The sequence below is a fragment of the Cygnus olor genome, chromosome 3 (genome assembly GCF_009769625.2).
Source record: "Cygnus olor isolate bCygOlo1 chromosome 3, bCygOlo1.pri.v2, whole genome shotgun sequence".
NCBI classification, from domain to species: domain Eukaryota; kingdom Metazoa; phylum Chordata; class Aves; order Anseriformes; family Anatidae; genus Cygnus; species Cygnus olor.
The window spans coordinates 109,833,735-109,856,177 of record NC_049171.1 but is presented as its reverse complement, the minus strand read 5'-3'; the positions used below and the strand labels follow the sequence as shown (position 1 = coordinate 109,856,177).

Below are 22,443 nucleotides of genomic sequence, written 5' to 3'. Positions count from 1 at the left end.
AGCCCCTTCAGATTTCAGCCAAGTGTAGTTCAGCAGCTCGCGTTTGTAAGTGCAGGACAGATTATTAGCAGTATGAAAAATTCCTGCCCAAGAAGGGACCACACTGCCGCTATGCTGAAATTTTAATGCACTAGTCATTAGGACTTACTAAGAATCAAATGGACGTAGCAAAAAATAAACATTAAAAAAATGATTCATGTTATTGTGAAGGTTATATGGGTATAGTCAGGTACATAAGAGATTTTAAGTAGAACCACAACTCTTTGGACCAGCTGAGAGCAAATCCCTGTACGGTAATGTTTTTCATTTTCTCAGAGATAATCCCGGTTTCTCTTTTGTTTCTGACAGTAATCTGAATATGCAATGAGCACAAAAATATATTTGAATTCTGACTGATGAAAATGTCATCTGGAGATCTCTTTTTCTTAATTATTTTTATGAGATATAGACATACTGCAGAAATTATAATACATACATACGGGTATATCCTCAGGACACCAAACCTATTTACCTGTCTCCTGATGAAGGCTTTTTCTTTATTGTTTTTTTTCTGTTTTTTTGTTTTTTTTTTTTTAAATAAATTTCCTGACAAGCTGATTGACAGACATCAATTGCGATCCATCAGCAGGAGCACCACAGGCAGTATTCCAAGCATTTCCCAATTCTGTCACGCACTGACATATTGGCCAGGATCAGATGTCACAGGTAAATGCCCTTTTTGATTCAGCACTGGTGGCAGCACCAACCTGGCAAACCACTGGTGTGCTTTATAAAGAAACCCCAGCGATGGGCTTTTTGCAACTGTGTGTTTCAGTGTGTGATTATACACAGGAATTGCACTGAAATTTTTTTTTTTTTTTTTTTTTTTTAAATACAACCAATGTCATACACTTTTAAAAGCTATACTCTTACAGGTTAACCTTGCATCTATGGTCACAGCCCCCTTTTACCTCCCTTCCTGGGAGGAGGGGGGAAAGAGAGATGCTTCAGACAAAGAAAATTGTCCTATTCACCCACAGATGTTATTTTAATTGGTTAGGAGGAATCGTTGTCACCCGTGTTACATATCTGCATGGAATTTAGAGGGAGCCATTGTTGGCAGCGCCGCATTCACTCCAACCAAGGGCACGCAGGGTTATCAGGCAGAACTGTGTGAGACCAGGAAATAAATCTGCAGGAAGCAACTGAGATACTCAATGTAGCTGTCAGGCAGAGGGCTGCAAAGTGATGAAAGAAAAAAAGTGCAGCAGAACAACAATCAGTACTTCTTCAGTGCTGGGAACTGGATCCTGTTAGAGAGACAGGCTAAAAAGTTCACCGTTTGCCATCACGGTTTCATAAAGAAAAGATGACTGATTGTGCCACTAACATTTTTAATTAACAATCTATTCTTTCTTTCTTTTTTTTTTTTTATTATAATCCGGCTTAATTAGCCCATGTAACCAACAAAACTTGAAGTACAAAAACACATGGTCACAGAAAACACAGTGATGTCACGGATAATCCACTTAGGTCATCAGAAGCCCCTGTATTATTATGAAAAAGATATCATTGGCCAAATCACTCATTAGATAAGAGCAGTTCAGAGATACTTAATTATCTACAAGCCCTATCTTAAGCCCTATTTTAATGACAAGTAACTTCTTTGATAACGGGTAAGTGTTCAGACATTAAAATATAATTACCCTAAACACAAATGAATTTTAATAAAGCACTTTCAGAAAATCCACATACTTGCAATGCAATATTCTTTAGTTATATTTCCTATATAGTGTTGAACTTAATTAAGTCATTCAAAATCTATTATACTTTCCTCTCAATTCAATTCAATATTTGTAAAGCGCTATAAAAATAAAATCAGAGCATCGAGAAGTAAGCTCCTTGAAACAATTCACAATCCTCAGAAACAATTTTATTAGCAGCGACTTCCATGAAAATGATCATTTCTAAACATGAAAATGATCATTTCTAAACATGGTCAAACCCTGGCATGTGAAAATCCCGAAGTCTGTAACGTGTCTAAAACAGTAAGCAGAAATAAAAAATCTTATGGTGATTCCCCAAACGAGTGGCCGCTTCTTTCAGAGAAACTTTTCACATCTTTGCCTCACAACATCAGAAGCGGTTTCAAACAGCTACCCAGCAAAATGCTATTAACTGCTCTGCAAATAGTTTGGTTTATTTGCTGGGTATTGTCTCAACGCTTCTATCCTAAACTTTCCGTGTTGCTTAAAAGCACAGGTTCCACACCCGACACTTCTCTTGGCTGTGCAGTATCAAAGCAGCGTAAAATTTCTTCCTTAAAAATATAAAAATCACCATCAAGGTGACGCTGAGCATGACCAATGCACGGAGCCCTTACCAAAGCAACAGCAAGAGGAGTCTCACGCACAACAACCCGAGCACTGTTATTTTTTTTTTTTTTTTTTAATTATGTGGCTGATCGGAAAATAAGAGAATTGCTCAAAAAACGCCGCCCAGCCCTTCTATCTGCTTTCCCAGTTAATGTAGGCCATAGAAATATTAAACTCTAATGCCAGCATTGCACTTGTTGTGAATGTTAAAGACCATGACAAACTGGAGTCAATAATGCATCCGATTTGAGCCACAGGAGGCTGAATACCTTCTGTGAGCTGCAGTTATGACCTTACAAAACAACCTCACTTTCCCAAAATTAATAAAAACCTGCAGCGAAGCCAAAATCGGAGCTACGTCTTTTTTTTTTTTTCCTTTTTTTTTTTTTTTTCCTGGCAGTTCTTACCTTTTTGTTGTTCTCTTTAATATCTTGAGGATTCAGGGACTTGTAGTCACTGAGGGGGAAAATGGCACAGTAGGTATGTACAGTATTTGATAAAAGCAGCAGTTTTAAAAACAAACCGAATCTAAAAATTTGACATGCAATAATATCATACAGTAACTAGCAATTTCACAGCAATTCAATCAACAAAACTAATAGCGTGGAAAATTAAAGGAATAAATAAATAAATAAACAAACAAGCCCCGATGACATGTTTCATTGCCTGGAGCTTTCCATCTAAAAAAGAAGTTAAGGCAGGGACTGGAGGCTGGCCTTGACAACCAAATTTACCATGGGGTAATCCGTCCTTGTCAGAGTACAAAGAGCTACAGGCTTATTTCTCTCATCTCATTTCAACACTAGCACAATTTTCATAATCATCTTGAAGTCAGTTCTTTGTATAAGATTAGGGAGAAGAAAAAACAAATCACATCGAGGGGAGAAACAATTGTTTAGGCAACAGGGGAGAGCAAAGAGGTCATAAAGTTTGAGCATTCGTAAATCTGTTTTCTTAGAAAGGAGGATTTTTTGTTTAAAAGAAAAGGGCAAAACAGTTCAGTACCTGAAACAAACACGGATTCGACTTTTATGGAAACTTATACATTGCGTATTTCTATGACAGTCAGGCTATGCAGGCAGAAAGTATACAACTTACATAAGATCTGGTCTAAAGTGATGTAGTATTGCACAAAACGACAGTCCATTTCTCCACGATGTTGTAAAATTGGTGATTTTCACTCCCCTATAGTTTTTTGTAACTTCTTTGCACCACACGAGCAGGGACTGACTAGCGTTTGGCTTTCTCCCCAAAATGGGACTTGGTATTGGGCTTGGCTGCAAAAGAAAAAAGAGAAGAAGATAAAAGAATTTAATGGAAGATGAGAATTAACATTAATTGACCTAACTGGATGATCTGTATCCTTTGATGTGAGGTTAGGTCCTTCACAGCTGTCAGTTTACAATGACTGTAACTTGCAAAAGACACAAATTGCAAGTTATTATCCCCAGTTGTCGCCCTTGGCGCTCGTCTCCGAAGGATGCAGATATACGGGATTCCAGATCGACACAAGAGAACAGGCCAAGGATTGTACCAGTGGCAGCACCGTGCTGAAACACTTAAATCCTTAAAACCTACTCCCGCACAGCCTGCGATACACACCCTTGGAAAGCTTTCCCAAAACGCCGTCACGTAAAGGCATCCCCACAAAACCCCTTCGCTCACAGAAGCGGTGGTTTCTACCAAGTATCATCGCCTACTGCCGACCATTCCCCAAAAAGGTATTTTTGTCACTTTCAGGAACAGCCTTGGTAGCACAGGAAAAGAATTGCAAGGGAATACAATGCAAAAATAATGCTATTGCAGGCATTTGGCGTTTACCACAGAGCTCGGGAGAGAACCCAGTAATTGCAGCTGAGGTTTTCAAGAAACACGCCCTCATTTCACTACAAAAATAGTCACTCTCAAAACTTCTGAGATGTAATTAAATAGAATTATTTGACTGACACAAATCCAAAGTCTGAATTAGAGGAGAAAAAAAGAAAAAAGAGCCCACTCGTTTTTTCAACGGAATCTAATTAAAAGCATATATACACAAACATGCTACTTATGCACCTTATACACAGAGAGTCCCCAAATTAAGATAAAAATAGAGCAAGTAATTTATTATATCACAGCCACTTAAGTTTAACAAGTAAATCCTTTTGGCCATATTACCTATTTGTGAAAGACCAACGATGCCCCCACTTGACTAAAGTATGGCAGTGCTAAGCAATTAGCTGCCAGCGACAAACTGATTTATGGTTTCACTGCTGCTGGGGGAGAGAATTTACAGAATCAGGAAAGTCGTTTTTCATTTGTCTTGACAGTCAGCCCTAAAAAGCTGTTTGATAAACACACCTACCATCAGATGGACGCACTGCCAACTCATTTAGAAAGTGCAAAATGTATACTTCGAAGAGATTTTTAAATAGCGAAACATATGCATACAGTACCTTGTTCGGAAAGTGTAGGTTTTTTTTTTCTTAATCCTGTCAACGACTCAAATCGGTGTGAACAAATCCTTTAATGATGAGACAAATATCTCTAACTACATTGAATTAACATCTTAACAGGGATATACAAAATAGGGAAGAAGCAGCAATACACGATAAGCCTTCTGTTCTCCATGCATCAGATTTTAATCAGAATAACAAATATCATTTAGAAGCCTCCAGACAGTTACTCCAGATTCAAAGTGATGCAACAAAGATCAGGTTCTTTTTCTCCTTACAAACTTAAGCCAAAAAAAAAAGTAATCAGCCCCAAATTTAAGTTACAACAGTATTTAAAATCTTCCTGGTACCTAAATATATATATAGGTAATACATCTGGGAGAAAATAATTAAAATAGTGCTGTCAAGCTATAGAAAACTGATATTTTAACAATTCTGTAAGTACAGAGCCACTTCTGTCAAACCAGCACTACTGCACTACTCACCAAATCTAATCAATGTCAGCTATGAAGTCTTAATACTTGTTGTTGAAGCTCTTCACAGAAATCTTAAATGTTCCAGTCACCATTTAAATACTTTTTAGTTAACTTTGAAATGGCCTTAGGCAACCTTACCTTTCTAATGCCTTAATTACACATCTAACGAACTGAAAAGGTACTGATTTTAAAACCAGGTTTTAGCAAAGGATATCCAAAATTGTTAAATCAATACATTTAGCTGAATTTACCATTTTATTTACAAATTGTCCATTTATTAAATCCAGACTACAATCCCTTAAAAGTTTAAAGTTGCAGTTTTTTTTTTCCCAAAGTTGTACTTCCCTTTAGATTTTTCAAAGTACTTCATGCAGAATACGCAAGATTTCGGCACGTGCATAATGCAACTTAGTTTTCCCTTCTCTAGCAGATAAAGCAGAAATTATATACCGCTTTCTCTCCAGATTTTGCACGCCAAGTTTTCTAGATAAAGGTGAAGTTAATATTATGATAATGTTATGCTCTTATTCACCACCTGAGTGAAAGACTTTGTTATTTAATCTATGATAAAAGCATTCAACCCAAGACACGCTGGAGATATTTTAATCAGGGCAAAACTGTGCACAAGCACCTGACATTGCTTCAGAAGGGTTAACAAAAGGGGTTTTTTAGTTTTGTTTTGTTTGAAATACCATCATGGAAAATATTGCCTTTTGATACCTGGAGGTAACACATATTAGTCCCAGGCTGAGAATAAACCCAAATACCACCAAGCAGCTTTTTCTAACTTATATTAGCTCTATAAGAATGGCAAGAACTGATCAAATGACATGAAAAATGAGTTAGCTTTTCCTTCCATCATTCATTAAAGAGCTGACTACGCAATTGTTCTAAACATCAAGCAGCCACAACTTGTTATTTTAAGTTCAAAAGCCCAAGCCCCTGAGTACTCGTTTGGAAATGCCACTAAAAAAGCATCAGCTATCCACAACAGACTGCCAGATCCCCTCGCTGATAAGCAGGTTACTGCCTCTAACACCACCAAGTTTTATCTGGTTTGGGATTAACTGCATGGTAAATGCAGAGGTACCAGAGCCGGTCCCTTGCTCGCTAGCCCAGCCCCAGATGCAGCATCATGTGGGTGGATTTACCAGCTGGAGTCAGCACGAGCTTCATGGTATCTTTGTTTCACAGTCAACAGAAGCACCGAAGTCTCTTTACTTCATTCCTCTTTTAAATGTCCTGGTAGCTTAATTAATATGTTTTATATCATACGCATTTTTCCCCTTGGGAGATTATCCCACCAGACCATTATTGCACATTAACAAGAGGACCAGAGCTTTAAATATCAGGCTGCGCCTCTACGTTTCCAGATATTTAAATAATTGGTTTGCTGCTGCCATGTGCGCTGCTGGTTAGCACAGGAGAACAACTGGCATTGGGAACATGGGGCTACAAACCAAGCCCTCGTACGAGACACGGGGAGCAGCCAGGGTGAAGATATCAGGGGCTTGGCTTCAGCAGCTCTCCAGAGCTCGGTGACAGGTAGCACGGCGTGGAGGAGCTTGAAGAGAGCAAGGGGCAGCACCGGAGCCTGGAAGAGAAAGATGCTCAGAGGAGTCCTGGAGTGGAGCAAGGAAAAAAAAGTATGTAGTAGCTGTGGGAATCTGGGTGGAAGACTCATGTGGTTTGAGTTTTATATTAATGAACACAGCTCCCTAAAGAGGAAAGGAGTTGAGAGAAGAAGCTAGGAAAGATAATTAAGTGCAGGAGGAGAGGAAGCTAAGATCGAGATAGGGCTGAAAGCAGAGTAGGGAAGACCTGCAAACAATCAACAAACAAGTTATGTTCCTCAAGAAACAAGTACAGGCAACAGTCTCTGCCTTATTTGACTGAGCAAAACAAAAGGGATTTTCCCTTACTCGTATCACAGCTGCAGTGCCATCTAGCTCACTGAAAATTGTGAAACCATTAAAACACGAGATAAGGTAAATGAATGTAACGCACGACTAGGTGAGACAAAGCGTGCGGGGCACAGCTGGATGCAGAAAAGGTTTGGAAAACTTGTCTGAACTGAGACTCAGCCTGAAAAACGTCACAAAGTGCAATGGACACAACTCACACTTCAGTCAAATAGACCATTTTATATCATCAGGATCGTACCCCAGGATTTCATTTCCACAGGAATCGCCTAGCCCGGGAGTATTCTAAAACTGAAGCTGGCTCACTTAATATGAGTTTATGCCTTTGGCAAGGTCTGGGAGAGTCCAACGTGCTCTCAATTTTGTTTATTCTAGTCCGTGGAACAGGCCAGGCTTAAGTCAAAAGCTGATTTTTGACTGATAACAGAACAGAAATAGAACGCGGAAACCCAGTCTGCGAGACAGAATAAAACTTTCTCGTTTATTCCAAAGATGGAAAAACATCCTCACAACCCAGCAATACTGAGACATTCTTTATTTAGGCTAGTTATTTGCTTTTTAAGTCATAGGTCATTACGATGGGTTCAGTGCCACAACACCATACAAGTGGCATTGCCTTTTTCTTCTGCTGAGGAAGGTGCACCGCAAGTATTAGAAAATATACGTTTCCCAGAAATGTACCTGACAACTCTAACCCAAAACTTTGCCCTGACCATTCTTCTGATTGTGCCCACAGCTGCTGTGGATATGCAGCAAAATATAAAATTTTATCTTAAAAGCTTTTAATTACCTAACATTTTACAGGTTTAATTTTGGCACAACCAAGTCACTCCATGTTCAATCCCAACCTGCACATTCAGACGTCTGCCCAATCCGACATGATGCTCTGAGGTTTGAACCTGGCAAGTTTTGCCAGGTAAAGAGGAAAGTGAAATCCTTGGGACATGTCTCAAGTTTGCTGTCTGTCCTGCAGGTGAAATCAGTTCACCCTACGGGTTTCCCCTGGTCTGTTGCGTATTTTGGGAACCATGAGGCTGGAAAGAGCTTTTCCTAACTGTACCTGGGAAAAGAAAAGGAAAGCAGCAAAAAGTACCTCCTATCTAATATGCCAGGATATGGAACAAACATAGTTTTGTAGACAATGAGAACGGCGGACCTGCACCATCTGGGAAGGGAAAGAAAACAATCAAAGCTGCCTGTGTGTTCTCTTCTCCAGCGTTCTGAATTATGCTGATTTGCAACAGGTGCTTGCTCACAGCAGAGCACTGTGAACACAGAACACTGTGCAGAGCAGCGATGTGCTGGGGAATGGAACAACTTCCTGCAAAGTTTCATCCCCCTTGATTTGCCTCTCCAAATAATTGGAGGGGCAGGGGGCAGCGTCACTTGGTTTTAGTGCTTTCAGTCTGTTTCAGCTGGAGGTGGATGGGCAGCGTGGTCCCATGTCCTAAGCTGCAGGATGTCGTGTTTACCTGAGCACTTGGGACCCACGGAAGAACCCATGAAGATACCGCACACCATCATGAAGCACACTCAGCCCAGGACCCCAGCACTGTATTCCCTCTGCCATATAGTCACAGATCCCTCCTGTTTGCCATTCTTCCTTTCTGTGTCTCACCTAAACTCGCACAGTTTGTGCTGTACATGGCTGAATCATAGACATAGTAGTTGTCCTTCAACATGCTGTCGCTTCTGGTCCCAGCCTGCAATGTTTAGCAAGTCCCTCATGCTTGAGTTAGTTTGATCAACACAACTTTTGTTTGTCCTACCCCCAAACAAACATTATGATGGCATTTTTTATTCTAATCATCACTACCAGCTTCTTCTCACGCAGTCCCTATCTATCTCGCTATTCAAGGTCAAAAGTTGATGCTCATTGTATCTTCTTGCTCTTAACTTACAGTGCGTGGCATCCAGCTTCAATTAGGGAAAGCAATGCAAGACCTGCATCAAACACAGGATTCCAACTTAACGTTAGGGCACTCCACAAAGGGTAAATGAATTTACTGACACAATACAGACTCATGATTGGTATTTTACAAATAGGGAAACAGCCTGAAATTAAATAACTTGCCTGAGCCCATAAGGAGAATTAGCTATCTTAAGAACTCAAAGATGCTACCCAGCATGAATCCAGTGTACGCATTCCCAGCATCCCAGCAAAGCAAACGCTCCTCCTCCTGATCCCAAGGCAGGTGAGAATGCTCAGAAAAAAAAAAAAAAAAAAAAAAAAACAGCTTCCAGAATCAGACAAGTTAAGATAAAGTTTAAGACCCAGACACCCCAGGGACAGGGACATGTTACTGGCAGCTCAAACACCGGTCCAGGCAGCTTGCACAGCATCACACACCAGTTCTGCGTCACGAGCTCTGTCCAGGCTCTTTGTGGCTTTCCTCCTGCAAAATGAAGCGACCGTCCTCCTTCATATAGGCAACTTACAGGCATATAGTGCACAAAAATGGGAGAGATTACAGTAACAGAGCTTTGAGTTGCTGGATTTAAGGTAGCCTAAGTACTGAATTTTGTAATTTTTGTAATTATCTGGTAGCCTTCTTTCAGCTTTTGCCTCGTCTAGTAATGAAGTAACTTTTTCTTAGCATAATCTTTAACATCAGGGTTTTCAGTTTCCATTGTTGGTGATTAAAAGGATAAAAAAAAAAAAGTAAGTATTCAGGAACTGAACTCTAAACCTTCAGAACCACAAACCACAACACATCACCTACCGGACAGCTTCCTCACTTGGGCAACAGGACCCGGAGCCTGTCTGTTCCTGGGAATTAATTAGGAACAAGCAGACTGTTTGCTTCAACCTGAGTAACTACCCACAACCACCTCCCCCTGTGAACGCTCCTCACAGAAAACAGCAGCACTGCAGAAGAATGAAGGGCAGCTAACTCACCAGGTTGAGAAGCCCCAAATTTATTAGCTGATGGCAAGAAGAAGATTATGTTAATTAGCTGGTAAAGGAGAAACTAATCTGAGACAGTGTAATGGATTTGGTTACTTATGTGCAAGTCATTTCACCTGACGGTCAGCACAGCCAAGGAAAGAAAAAAAAAATCACAGCAAGCTCCTCCTCAGATTGAAGCATTATAAAGGATCAGCTGAGGCCTGTCTAGCTGCTCTTCCCTGAGGTCACATAATCTTTGTCCTGAACAAAATGTCTTCAATTAAAAAAAAAAAGAGGAAAAGGTGTATAATTCATACCACTAAGCTGAACACTGAGCTCCTTCTCTGATGACTACACATGTTTGTAACGTAACAGCACGAGAGCTTGCACGCAGGGACGGGGCCTCGTTTTCCCGCTCTGAGGAGAGGGGCAATTTCCTTGTGGCCACCTTCCTTTCTCCAGTTGCCCCAGTGGCACATGGGCTGGGGCCTCGGCTTGCGGGTAATCTGTGCTGAAAGCCCAGCTGGGCTACCAGGATGCTGCCGGTTCACAGTCCCTGGCACTCAGCCACCATGGGAAGGTGCAGGGTTTCGGGCAGCTCGCCAGAGTTAAGCAACTCAAACCACAGATGAGGAATAGCAATTTTCAAAGCTTTTAACTTTGTTAAATGGGAACTGAACTAGCAAAATGCACCTCCCTGGGCCCAAGGCTATCTCTGCCACATTTCAAAGGCCTGCAGCAAACAATGGAAGTGTTAGAGCTTGTCAGGAAAGGTCACAAGAATCTCTTCTGAAAGAAAGCACAAGGCAAACTAAAAACAAGCAAGCACAAGGCAAAATAAAAATGACAGCCGCTGCCAATTCTTCCCCAAAACAGTGAACTCTTGCTGCTTTTGCAGGAATTTCTGCTGCTTTGTCTTTTAACACGAGCCATTACACAAATGCAAGTCATTCTCCCATTCCTCTGAACACTTCAACAGACATCGTTCTTCCAGGCAGCCATCATTACGGTGGCATTGCTCCACAGAACTTTAGAGAAACCTATTTGGTAAATCTACTGCATCATTTGTATTAATGCACAGTCACGGGCAGACTTAGGGAAGCATCAATTTTTGCCGATGAGAAATCTTTGTTTCAAATACTTGAGAACACAACACGTGCCAGATTTGCACAGGTATTCTCTAACAACCTGCCTTTGGAGGGGCTTGGAGCACTTGGTATTCTTGAGTTTGGTTTTGCTGACACAGACACCTGATGCGGTGCCTCTGAATTCTAGGCAATACTTCTTAGCTGAGGGTGGGAATAAAATAAGCATCCTCCACAAGCTCGCAGGAGGTGCTGGAGTCCAGGAACTTAGATCAGGTATAAAGATGGCTATTCTCAAGAAAGCTCCTTAGGGTTGCTATAAATGAATAGGAGTTTAATAGAAACAGGTCAGTTTTAGCCTTGCTGAACCCCCGCATCAGCAGCCTACCTATGGGAACAATAACAAGATAGAGATTAATTAAAATGTTGCTTCACCACTCAGGGGTAAGGAGCTACACGCAGATGATACAGAGCCATCTGAAATGCTTGACACCTTTCTTTTTTCTCCAGCAGTCTTTATTCTACAAGTCAGATGCAAGTTGGAGACTAGCATTACTAATAGCAGCCACAAAAAGGTCAGATTTCTGCCAGGTGTGGAAACAGTTTCGATAAGCCAGAAGCCTTCAGATCAGTTATACATGTTTAATGTAATCTCAGGGTACTGGAACAGCCAATCTGAAACAGCATCTGAAATTAATAATCAATTTGAAAGCCTGAAGAAGATGGGTGAGAAACTATATGAATAGGAAAATACTACATTCCCTTCCAGCCTTTAAAAACATTAAAAAAAAAAAAGAATTGGAGGAATGCAAGCAAACTAATGAGCAAAAGGTGGAACAAATAATTAAGTTGTTTGTTAGCGTGTGAAAGTTAAAGAGGAGACAAGGAACAAACATCAATTTGTCAGCACCAAATCACGACCTGTCCAGTTTCCGTCTGTTGCAGGGAAGCGGGCAGGGGAGGGGAGCAGCAGCAGGTGACACACGGTGATTGTAGGTGCCTTCTTCGTACTGTCACTCGAGACGTTCTCGTGAGGAAGCATGGAAAATGAGGCATTAATGAGACTTGCACAGCATAGGTGCAAAACAGACGGGAAAACCACAACCAATACTAGTTTTAAATGATTTTTGGAATTAGGCATTAAAAGGGATTCTGCAAGTGTGTTTCTTGGGCTCAACACTCGAAGTTTGATTTAGGAAGGTGGATGATACACCAGACACGAAGCTGGGATGGACAGCAAATGCACTAGGAGAATGCTGAGCATATACAAAGGAGAAAAGTTCTGAAGAAAACAAGATGAAATTCAAGATGTACAAGTACAACATAGGAAGGAGCAATCATTTACATAAATGCAGGATGAGGAAGAACAGGTTAGGTAACAGTTCTTGACAAAAGGATGTGGGGGAAACAGTGTATTCAAGCTGAACATAAGTCAACAACATCAGGCTGTTGTGAAAAAGACAAACACCACACTGAGATGTACAGACAGGAATAAAGCTCACAAGACATGCGGGTACTGCCTCTCCCACTCCACGCAGCATCAATAAAGCTGCAGCTGAAAGTTTACATCCAGTTATGTGCAACACAGTGCAAGGGAGGTGAGCCCAAAGAAAAATCAGAAAAGAACAGCCCCTGAAGAAAGCTGGAGCAAATTTAGGTCATTTATGGTAAAGAAAAAATGATACAGGAAAGGAACACGTAAGTCTGCAAGCATGTAAGAGTCTGAAGAAGAAACAAAACCCTTTGCCCTCCACGTCAGTGATTACCAAAAACAATTTACAGGCTTTAATTGCAACAGATCAGACATTAAGAGGAGCAGTCTATAAAACAACGTAATGAAGCACTGGAACAAACTGCCTTGGAAAGCCGTGGATGCTTCGTTATTGGAGGTCTTTAACAACAGGTTGAACAAATCTTCCCTTTCACACAGCTCAACTTGCTGCTGGGCAAGCAAAAGGACCAAGTGATCTTTTACAATGCATTTCAGACCTACCTTCTCTGAGTGTCTCAGTTAGATTTAACTGAGCACATGAAGTTCAACAGTCCCTAACACAAGGCTCTGCTCCAAATGCAGTGACTCACACAAACACTTTAAAACCTAGGATACGTTTGCAAGTCTATTTCATCTGCAAGAATCACAGTTCAGTTCAAACCCAGGACACCAGTCAGTCAGTAACCACCCATTCACAGTTTGGTGAAATCGGGTATTTGGGCAAATAGTAAAATCAGAGAGATGCTGGTAACTAAACTGGCCAGACTCAGCTCTCAGTCACAGCAGAGATATCACAGCCTGGCACTTCAGCTTCCCCTCCGCACAAAAGTCAGGACGATAGCAGATGAAAAATGCAGGATGCTTCCTTCTCCCCTCTCCTAAAAAAAGCATACAAAACCAAAAAACATTATGAAATAACGCTGGTGAAAAACAAAGGAATGGCAGACGTGAGCGTTCTTGGTTTAGCTGCCCAGTGAACAAGCATCGTTTCAGCAGCATGCAGGCAGATAGCCATCTTTACCTCATTGAATAGCACCTTGTGCTGTGAATAGCCCCTACGGAATAACAGCCACTGCTCAAGGATTCAATGGCTTAATGTGCCGGTATTGTTATGTTCAATCTGGAGCTTATTTTGCATACACTTCGAATATTTTTGCTTTATGAGTTTCATTTCAAAATAAAAATACATGTAAAAGTAGCAGTGATTCGAGTGCAACTTGGCTTAACCTATATTTTTCCAGGAATCCTTACACTCTCCAAGTTTGCTAATTGCTAGGACTTGCGCAGCTAAAAGGAAAAATGCATGCTAAAAGAAAATATCCTTTTTGTTTTATAATACATAATTAACACAAGCTTTTCTAGCTTGCACACTGGCAAATCTATCCTCTTGAAAAATACACACATCATTTTCATGCTACAAATTAAATTTGGTGTGGTTATGCTTTTAGCACTCAACAAGTAAAAGCTTGTAAATGAAAAGCTGAAGCAGAAAGGTATGGCAAGTCTCATTTGAGAAATCAAAATCTTCAGAAAACAGGAATTCTCTCCCGCAGAAGTCAACAAAAGCTGCTAATAATTAAATACTGCTGTTGATTAACACTTTACACTACTTGTTTATTTTGAAGTCTGTATTTAAGCAGATCTGTATATAGAAAGACTCAAATCACCGTGCTTCATTCCCATATGATGTCTGGCTAACAACCACACAACAGTTGGAAACTGTCAAAATATTTTACAGCTCAATTGTAATTACCATCCAAGTCTAAGCATGCAGTAATTGGGCATTAGCCATGTTCTAGGGGTGTTACAGCAACACACAGCAGTCGGCTCTTCTGCGCTTCGTTTTTACACATGTAAAACTCCTTGGCGATCCCCAGGATCTACCTCATAAAATTCTGAATGAAATATGTATCAGTATATTGTCTGCAGAAAGAGGGCTTTTTCCTTAATGCGATATACTACTTTGACATTGTAAAAATTTGCCTAATGTTCAGAAGCACAGAGTTTGTTCAGCAGCTATTTTTTTCTGATTCGAATTTCCTGAAATAAGAACTAAATTGTCAGAAAAATTAAAAAAAAAAAAAAAAAAGTTTTGCCAAAATAGTACACTCCAAATATATTATTGAAAGCTTTGACAAGCTTATTGTGACTTCAAGAAACACATTCTGCAGGTGATAAATAGAGAAGCCATCCCTATCAGGTGAGGGAAAAGAAGTGCTGCTACGATATGGCAACACAAGGAACTCAAAAGGGTTTTTAACAGGTACCATTAGCTACATAACGAGCGTAACACTCAGTGAGTATTGTATGCAGATGACAGACAGCTCAGTTTTCTTGAACAGACAACTCTACAGGGACTCCCGACTGCTTGGAATTGGTATTTCTATGGCAAGGAATAGGGCAGTACCGGAGAGGTGGATTCGTGATTCACTGCTCTCTCAACACTCTTCAAATCACGAATCCATTATTTAACTATCACCAACTCTACAGCGACAAGACAGACGACATCGCTGGGTTCCTAATACATTAATATCCGTTGGATTAAGGTCCTTAAGAGATGTTATGCCTTTGAACTGACAGCTTATGAATGGAAGGAAGAGCTCCATTTTAAGTTATCCTTTGGACTTAATTCATGTGGTTAAGTTAAATAAAATTAAGCGCTCATGAAAGAAAGGCTCTCAAATTGGTCCTGGGATGATGCAATGCTTAACGTGCTTCTGGTATGAGCTGTTCGTGATCCCAAACGCTCATCTGCATACAGCACCAGGAAACACCTAGATGGAAAGAGTGCCCCAGAAGACTGCAGTCTTTTAACCAGGAGCACCAGTGCTGTCAGAAGGGGCTTTGGGGAAGGTACCGACAGCTGTCCCTTGGGTTGGGGGAGGCAACAAGATTAATCAGACAACCCTGAGGAGCTACATGGGGAAAGGCTTCAGCCAACAGCAGCACAAATGCAGAAAACTCAGGCTCGAGCCCTGTACATCATCCTCAGCAAGTCTGATCACGTCCAGGTGTTGCAATGCACACAGCACTTATCGTTCACGCATCTCAGCCTCCTGCAATGCTTTGCGCTGCACGAGCACCCCGGGATAAGGGGAGGAGGGAAAAAAAGGGAGCCTTACACAGAAATTTCCATGCTTTGGGAAGTGTAAATTAGAGCATTACTAGTAGTCTGACAGTAAGTTTGCTAATAAATGTGTAGCAACATTCAGATTGCATAATGAGAGATTAAATGATTATGACAATCACTGAAATGGGGAGAATCAAGGGAAGCAAAAGCACACATACAGGAGAGCTCTGGTGACGTGGCCAGTTACCTGTAATGCCTGAACTTCTGCAAATGTACAGAAGCAAACATATTTTCCACTTTGTTTCCACTCTAAATAAGCTTCCAGTGGATGCTACAAAGTTCCTTCGAATATTGGGTATTGCTCCCAAGTTAGATGAACTTTTAAATACTACTTACAGGTATCTGTAGGATTCATCATCTCAAAATGTGGGGTTTGCAGATTGCTAGGCAACAGTTTGCAGCAGGAGCATGACCCAAGACATGACTAGGAAACAAGCAGCCTGACATCACTTGAATAACATCCACCTTGCCTTTAAAACTCTGCAGGGGAAGAGTTCAAAGAGCAGTTTTGCCTACAGTTACAATAAAATTTACAGACTACTCAAACAGAAGCGCTAGTGGGAGAACGACGAGTTGATACGTACACTGTGCATGCTACTTTCAGTCACAGTCTAGTTTCTCAACAAGTCATGTTCACAGTCTTCTAGCATATGTAAATACTTTTTGCAAAGTCCTTTTGCAACGATTTTTACAATCTCCTCTTTATAAAACCTTGGCAGCACAAGCACTGCTCCTGTTTCACAGCTGTGCTCTATTCTGAGCTCTTCAATGCCTCCTGTAAGTCCTGCAGGGTAGAAGGGGAGGGCACTGGACTCCCAGAGGATGAGGTTAGGTGGAGAACTCCCAGCTTCTGACACCTCAAAGCTGCCCGCTGCCATAGGGGATGCTACCCCTGCCCACATGCTATGGGATGTTCCGGAGATCTCCCTCGTGCCCCGAATCAGACACGAGCAATACAATTGTAACCAATGTAACTAGGAGAAGAGGTCAAAAGAGACTTTCTTCCAGAGTCTAATCCAAACAATTTTTTTTGTTTGGTTTCAGTCATGGCCAAACTCAAAAAAGCTACTATATTTTTCAAAGAGCTCCCCAGCAGACATGTTTTGTCCAGCAGGATTCACCTGGCTGAGGCTCCACGCGGAGCTCAGCGCTCCTGCCAGAAGCAGCAGGGACAAAGTGCAGGAGTTCAAGGAGATGAAATTGTTAATAGTACAGCTCCAAACTGTATACTCTGGTTGGTCTTTCTTTCTCTACTCTTCTCCACTGTATTAGGCATGAAATATTGGTGAAGCAACTGTCTCAAGATGCAGTGAAAGTGAGACAAGAGGTGACGCAGAGCAAAGCCCATGTCATCTGTGCACAACAAAATACCCCCGCACGCAAAAGCTCAAGGAATACGTTTCATTTGTTTGTGGACTACTCACACTACTTGGTTCCTCAAAATAAAAACAGAAGTAAAAATAAAAATAAAAACATCCTTTCTTGAAGGACTGAAGTGCACTGATGCAAATCATTTCATGTCCCGAACAAATTGCTAGTCCCATTTGTTGTGGGTTCACAGACTCTTTAAATACTCGTGAAAAAGACAGATTGCGTTTGTGATCGACAAAAAGTGTTTGTAAACAGATCAACTGCATGTCCAAGGAGACCAGAAATGGAAAAAAAGTCCAGAAACTTGGAAGCTCTCCTTGCAATTATTTTCTGGTTATTTGCCATTACTCATATCTATGTCACATTCTGGTTCTACATTTAAATTACATAAATATAGAGAGATAGCTCACTAAAATAAAGCCTAACTTTAGTAGGCCTTTTTTTTTTTTTTTTTTTTAAGTCTAATATTGTTGCTAGGAAAAAAATAAAAACAGTTAAATGCATTGAAGAATCAAAACATTTTTAAAAATATATGTTAACATTCCATTAGCATTTGAACTACAATGTAGAAGGTCTGTGGTCACAGTTATAAGAATCATCAAAAGAATAACTGGTATACTACAGTTTTATACTCAAGCTTATGGACTGGGTTTTGGTCTACACTCCAGAGTCTCAAACCAAAGGATAAAGTCATATTATGTTACTGAGTTCCTGCTGCCAATGAAAATCATGATAGACTACCTACCTCTAGCACCAAATGGTATAGACCTAAATGTATATACTAAGAAAATATACATACAGATACTCTGTATGTGTGTGTTTGTGTGTAAAAATGACTAAGATCACTTGAAACAAGAGAAACACATTCTGTTTTCTAAGTAAAAAATGACTTTCATTAAGCTCCAGAAGTAAAAAAAAAAAAAAAAAAAAAAAAAAAAAAGAGCAGGAAACTGAAAAAAAATATAATATGGCAATACTGGTCTATTTCTATTTATCAATATTTCAGATGGTGTAATATTTTAGGATACCTTTAAAGCACGATTGGCTGAGTTGGATTTCAAAGATCTATTTATACTGAAGCAAGCCAGGAAACACCACCCTTGCAAAAGCCTGAAGAAGAGCAGGGACATCTTTGTCTCAGAGGGGCTGATGAAGTGAGGGAGAACAGAGATTTTGGCTGGCCCACAGAAAATAGAGAGACTGTACTCTGACTTGTTTATTGCCCTTTAAAGCTACAAAAGACAATTAAGGAACCAGAAACTGCTCTTTCCGTACTCATGGAAAGTTGGATGAGAGATTTCACTGGCCAGGAACTTGATTCAGGATGGGCTAAAGGACTTCAGCTTCCCAGTGCCTTCAGTGGATGAGGCACTAATTTTCATGAACACGTACCAAAGGCCAGCTGTCTAATAGTCACTGACAAATTCTTATTTCACAATTTATTTCAAGTTGTTGCTCTTGTGAATATGAGAGCTTTTCACACAACTGTGCATGCACCATCATGGCCAGCAATTACGTAAACATTTGTGAGCCCCATGCATGGGCCAGTGTCTGTCTCCGCAGTAAGCCCACAGGAGAAGAAAGGACACTTTCTACAACTACAAGTGGGCACAAAACCACTCGACTCAAACAACAGACTTACACGTTCTTGGTGCTGAAGATGCCAGGCTCACATATGAATTTGTTTGTAGTCCTAAAATTAAACACCACAACATCTTCCCTGAGGTAACAAAAATTTCTGATGAAGCCTCTGGCGCTTGGAGCTGCGTTCAAGATATTCAGTATCAGATCACAAATTTCTTGTTCTTATTTTTTTTAGTGTCTGTTGGAAGACACTCCTTTTTTGGGTATGGGAGACATCTTAGGATTACTGAGTTCACAGCAGTGTGCCAGTAGCTAGAGGGTAGCCCACAGCTCTGCTCTAAATCAGCACAGGAAGAGGCAGAATAAGCTGAATTAGGTGTTTTACCATGCTACATACTCTGAATCCCAATGATTTTTCTACAGAGAGAAACTGCCCTCTCCACAGCATAGCTCTCTTTAAAGTGTAATGTAGGCATTTAATCAGCGGGTGTTTTAATCAAGCTCTTAAACATTACAGTTGATCTTCTAATATATGAAGCCAACCAATATTTTTTGTAACATTTCTGACGTGATTTCCTTAATGATTTTAGTTTCTAGCTAGCTCCTTTAAAGCCCCTTTGCTGAGCTAGGGCACATGATTTCCCTCACACTTTAAAGGCTTTTCCCATGCATGCTTTTCAAAGCTGATTTGTCTGAATTATACATATGAACTATATTTAAAATTTGTGCATTATTCATTACTACAGACTATGAAGTACCATTTAGGGATTAACACCACTGTCTACTAAACTGCAGAATAGCTCGTCAACAATGAAACCACATCATTTTTCAAGAAGCAGTTGTATTTAAAAAAGGTAACCAAATACTAGCATAAAGGTACAAAAATATTTCTCTAAATCTACCAAGAAAAAGCACAGGCATGTCCTTTTTTTTCTGAAATGAAAAAAAATCCACTTCATCTAACAGGCACAGAACTGCTTGAGATATGTCAGAAAGAGTTCTTGCTTTCTGTACATTATAGCAATTTTTTCTTTCTCTAAGTCTCTATATAGAGTGCTTGCACTGGTTGCATTTTGTGATCCATCTGTCTGTTTCTGCATAGGATAAATCAAATTAAAAAATATTAGCAGGATTAGGATTTTGTTTTGGAACGCCTCTTTCTCCAGAGAAACATCTCCATACTCCATCTATGCACATTAAAATAACTCAGAAAAAACGTGGATCTAAGATACGTTACACACAAAACAACCCTCAGATAGCTGATACAGTGAGAGACACAGAGAACAGATAGTTCTTCTGAAAGAGTAGAAAAAATATTTATAAGGAGGCAGTGAGTTTAAAAAAAAATACAGGCAGCTTGACTTCAGTAAAGCCCAGATCACTCAGTTCCTTTGGATCATTTTCTATGTATTTTCTTTTCTCTTACGCAGTTAATTTTTTTTTGTTTTTTTTTTTTTTTGTTTTTTTTTTAGGAAATTGTTGCTTTTTCTCCCCTATTTTTTTTGTCACCACAGACACTCCCTTTAGGCAACCGTGCATCAACAATCCTCCCACGTTCAAAGTCGGCTACATCTGTTGCTCTTTCCCATTGTTGAAAATTCCTGCCTTAATCCTATTTGACTTTATTCATGCAAAGGTCATCCTGAATTCAACAAATGGAGGAGCGATAGCAAGCATACTGTTGAACATGGCTAAAAAATGCTGTTGTAGAACATGCAGCTAGTGTGCCGGCACTATCTCAGAAGTGCTTGGTTTATTATGCAGGCTCCTAGTCCTCAGAGCTGTGTTGCAATATGAATTGGTAACATATTTCTTCTAGCATCTCAGGAATACACCAATTTCCTTTTAACTGGCCTGATTCTTTCTACTTAAAAAGATTTGCACTTACCTCATATTTGCTAGTGGGGATGGGTACAACATACATGTGTAATATTTGACTGTGTCGCACTCCCTAGGACTTAGCTTCTGGCATATATGGCTTCCCTGTCTCTCCTAGTTTTTACTTCTCAGTATATCCAGCTTCACAAATCAATCCTATTTAATTAACTGCCCATCTAAAACTAACAACTGTCACTATTTTAAATAAATGAGACAATTTCTGGCTATAAAAGGCAGAAAAAAAAAGCAGGGTAGAACAGCTAACACTAACCCCTCAATTTTATGGCCACCACTGTACAGCAGATCTGTTCACAGAAGCTGTCTATTTTGCTTTTAGGCTCACTTTTCGTCCCCAGCAACAAAAAAATAGAAGCATTCTGGCTGAGAACCATGATTTATTCTTACGCCTAAATATCTGACCAAACCAAAGAAAGATTAGCAGGAACAGTGAATTAGCAACTAAACCAAAGTTAACTATCAGGCTGATTTATGAAGTGAAGATAATTATTTTTGTAATATGTCCATAACTCATCATGACAGAAGCAAAGGAATATTTATTCATACTCTCTTATTTCCAAGTCGAGGTGCTTGCCAGCCAAGATGAACCAAACCCACCCTTCAGGCAACCAGAGAAAACAGGCTATTGTTAGTCTAGTTCCTTAACAGAATGCTTTGCTGAGGGCCTAAAAGAGTTTAGAGCCTACTGAAGATTTTAACAATCTGAAACAGTTCCACAACAAAGTCTGATGTAAGAGCTAAAAGTTAAATGCTACAGCAACATCAGCTTATTCCAGTTGTATTTAGCTGCTTGTCAGCTTGTAAGGGAACACTTGAAAGAATCAAGTTTTCCGTTTAGAAGTTGTTCAGTACTCTGCTTGTTAAAGAGCCTGATGAAAAGGTGTAAAAACTCAAGAGAAAAACGATAGGTTTTATGTTTTTTTAAGAATTTGAGGATTTGGGTTTTGATGGTAGCTTCAAAAATGTCTTACTCGAGGAGGAGCATCCCTTCTTCCTTTTTACCTTTTAAAAAGCAAAGCTTTACCAAAACAGGAGTCGCAGTGTGTAAAGCCCAGCATGCAAATCAAAGCCTTCTCCATCCTTTGAGAACATTTTGCTGAATGGCAGCAAGGTGCTTGGTTATCCTCAGTGCCTGCTCCAGAAGCCAGCCGCTGGCCTCGCACCACCTGCTGCCTCCTCCCAGGTCCCTGCCAGCACAGGAGTCCCAGCAAAGAACTTCAAGAAAATAAAAGGCCTTCGTAACAGATAAGGTTTTTCAGATTACACATCCCAGAAGCTAGCCCAGGTTTTACTTTGAGCTTTTTTCAAATGCTTCGGCAGGCTGCCTCACCTGGCCAACAGTGCTTGCACCTCATCCAGCTTGTGCCCTACCAGAGAGATGGGACTGTGCCACGAAAGCACTGACCTTTAGGAACATGAGCACTCAAGAAACCTGAACGCTCCCAGCAGCTCCTCTCTTTCTTCTTGCATTTACGCACCCTAAGGATATTTAAATGGCCGATTTCAGGCAAGTAACTTCAGCACCTCTGCAATCCCACAGAAAGTGGCGAAACGAGGCTCTTCATCTCTCTCTCTCTCTCTCGAAGGACTCACAAGATTTGATTCAGGTCTTAAGGCAGGAAGGTACAGCCCAGAACAGGCAGCACGGACATTCCCACAGTTCAAAGGCAACGGAAGCGGATGGCCATCCCTTCTCCGACTTCAGCAGCCCATGGTAAGGACCCCTCTCCTATTTGAAGAACCTTGCACTTGCTGGTAAGGCAGACTGGTGAGCAAGTTAGACTCATTCAAGGAAATTCAAAGGTTTC

At 40.5% G+C, this 22,443-nt stretch overlaps 1 protein-coding gene across 26 annotated transcripts in view; it reads right to left on the bottom strand.

Annotated features, from left to right (window-relative positions):
• Positions 1-22,443, bottom strand: part of EHBP1 (EH domain binding protein 1) — a 213,215-nt gene that overhangs the window by 76,278 nt on the left and 114,494 nt on the right. For all 26 annotated transcript variants that reach the window (XM_040554143.1, XM_040554145.1, XM_040554146.1 and 23 more), the window contains 2 exons: positions 3,453-3,631; positions 2,762-2,810 (listed from right to left, as the gene is read on the bottom strand). In XM_040554143.1, coding sequence (XP_040410077.1) covers positions 2,762-2,810; positions 3,453-3,631 — 228 coding nt within the window. The remainder of the gene's footprint in view (positions 1-2,761; positions 2,811-3,452; positions 3,632-22,443) is intronic.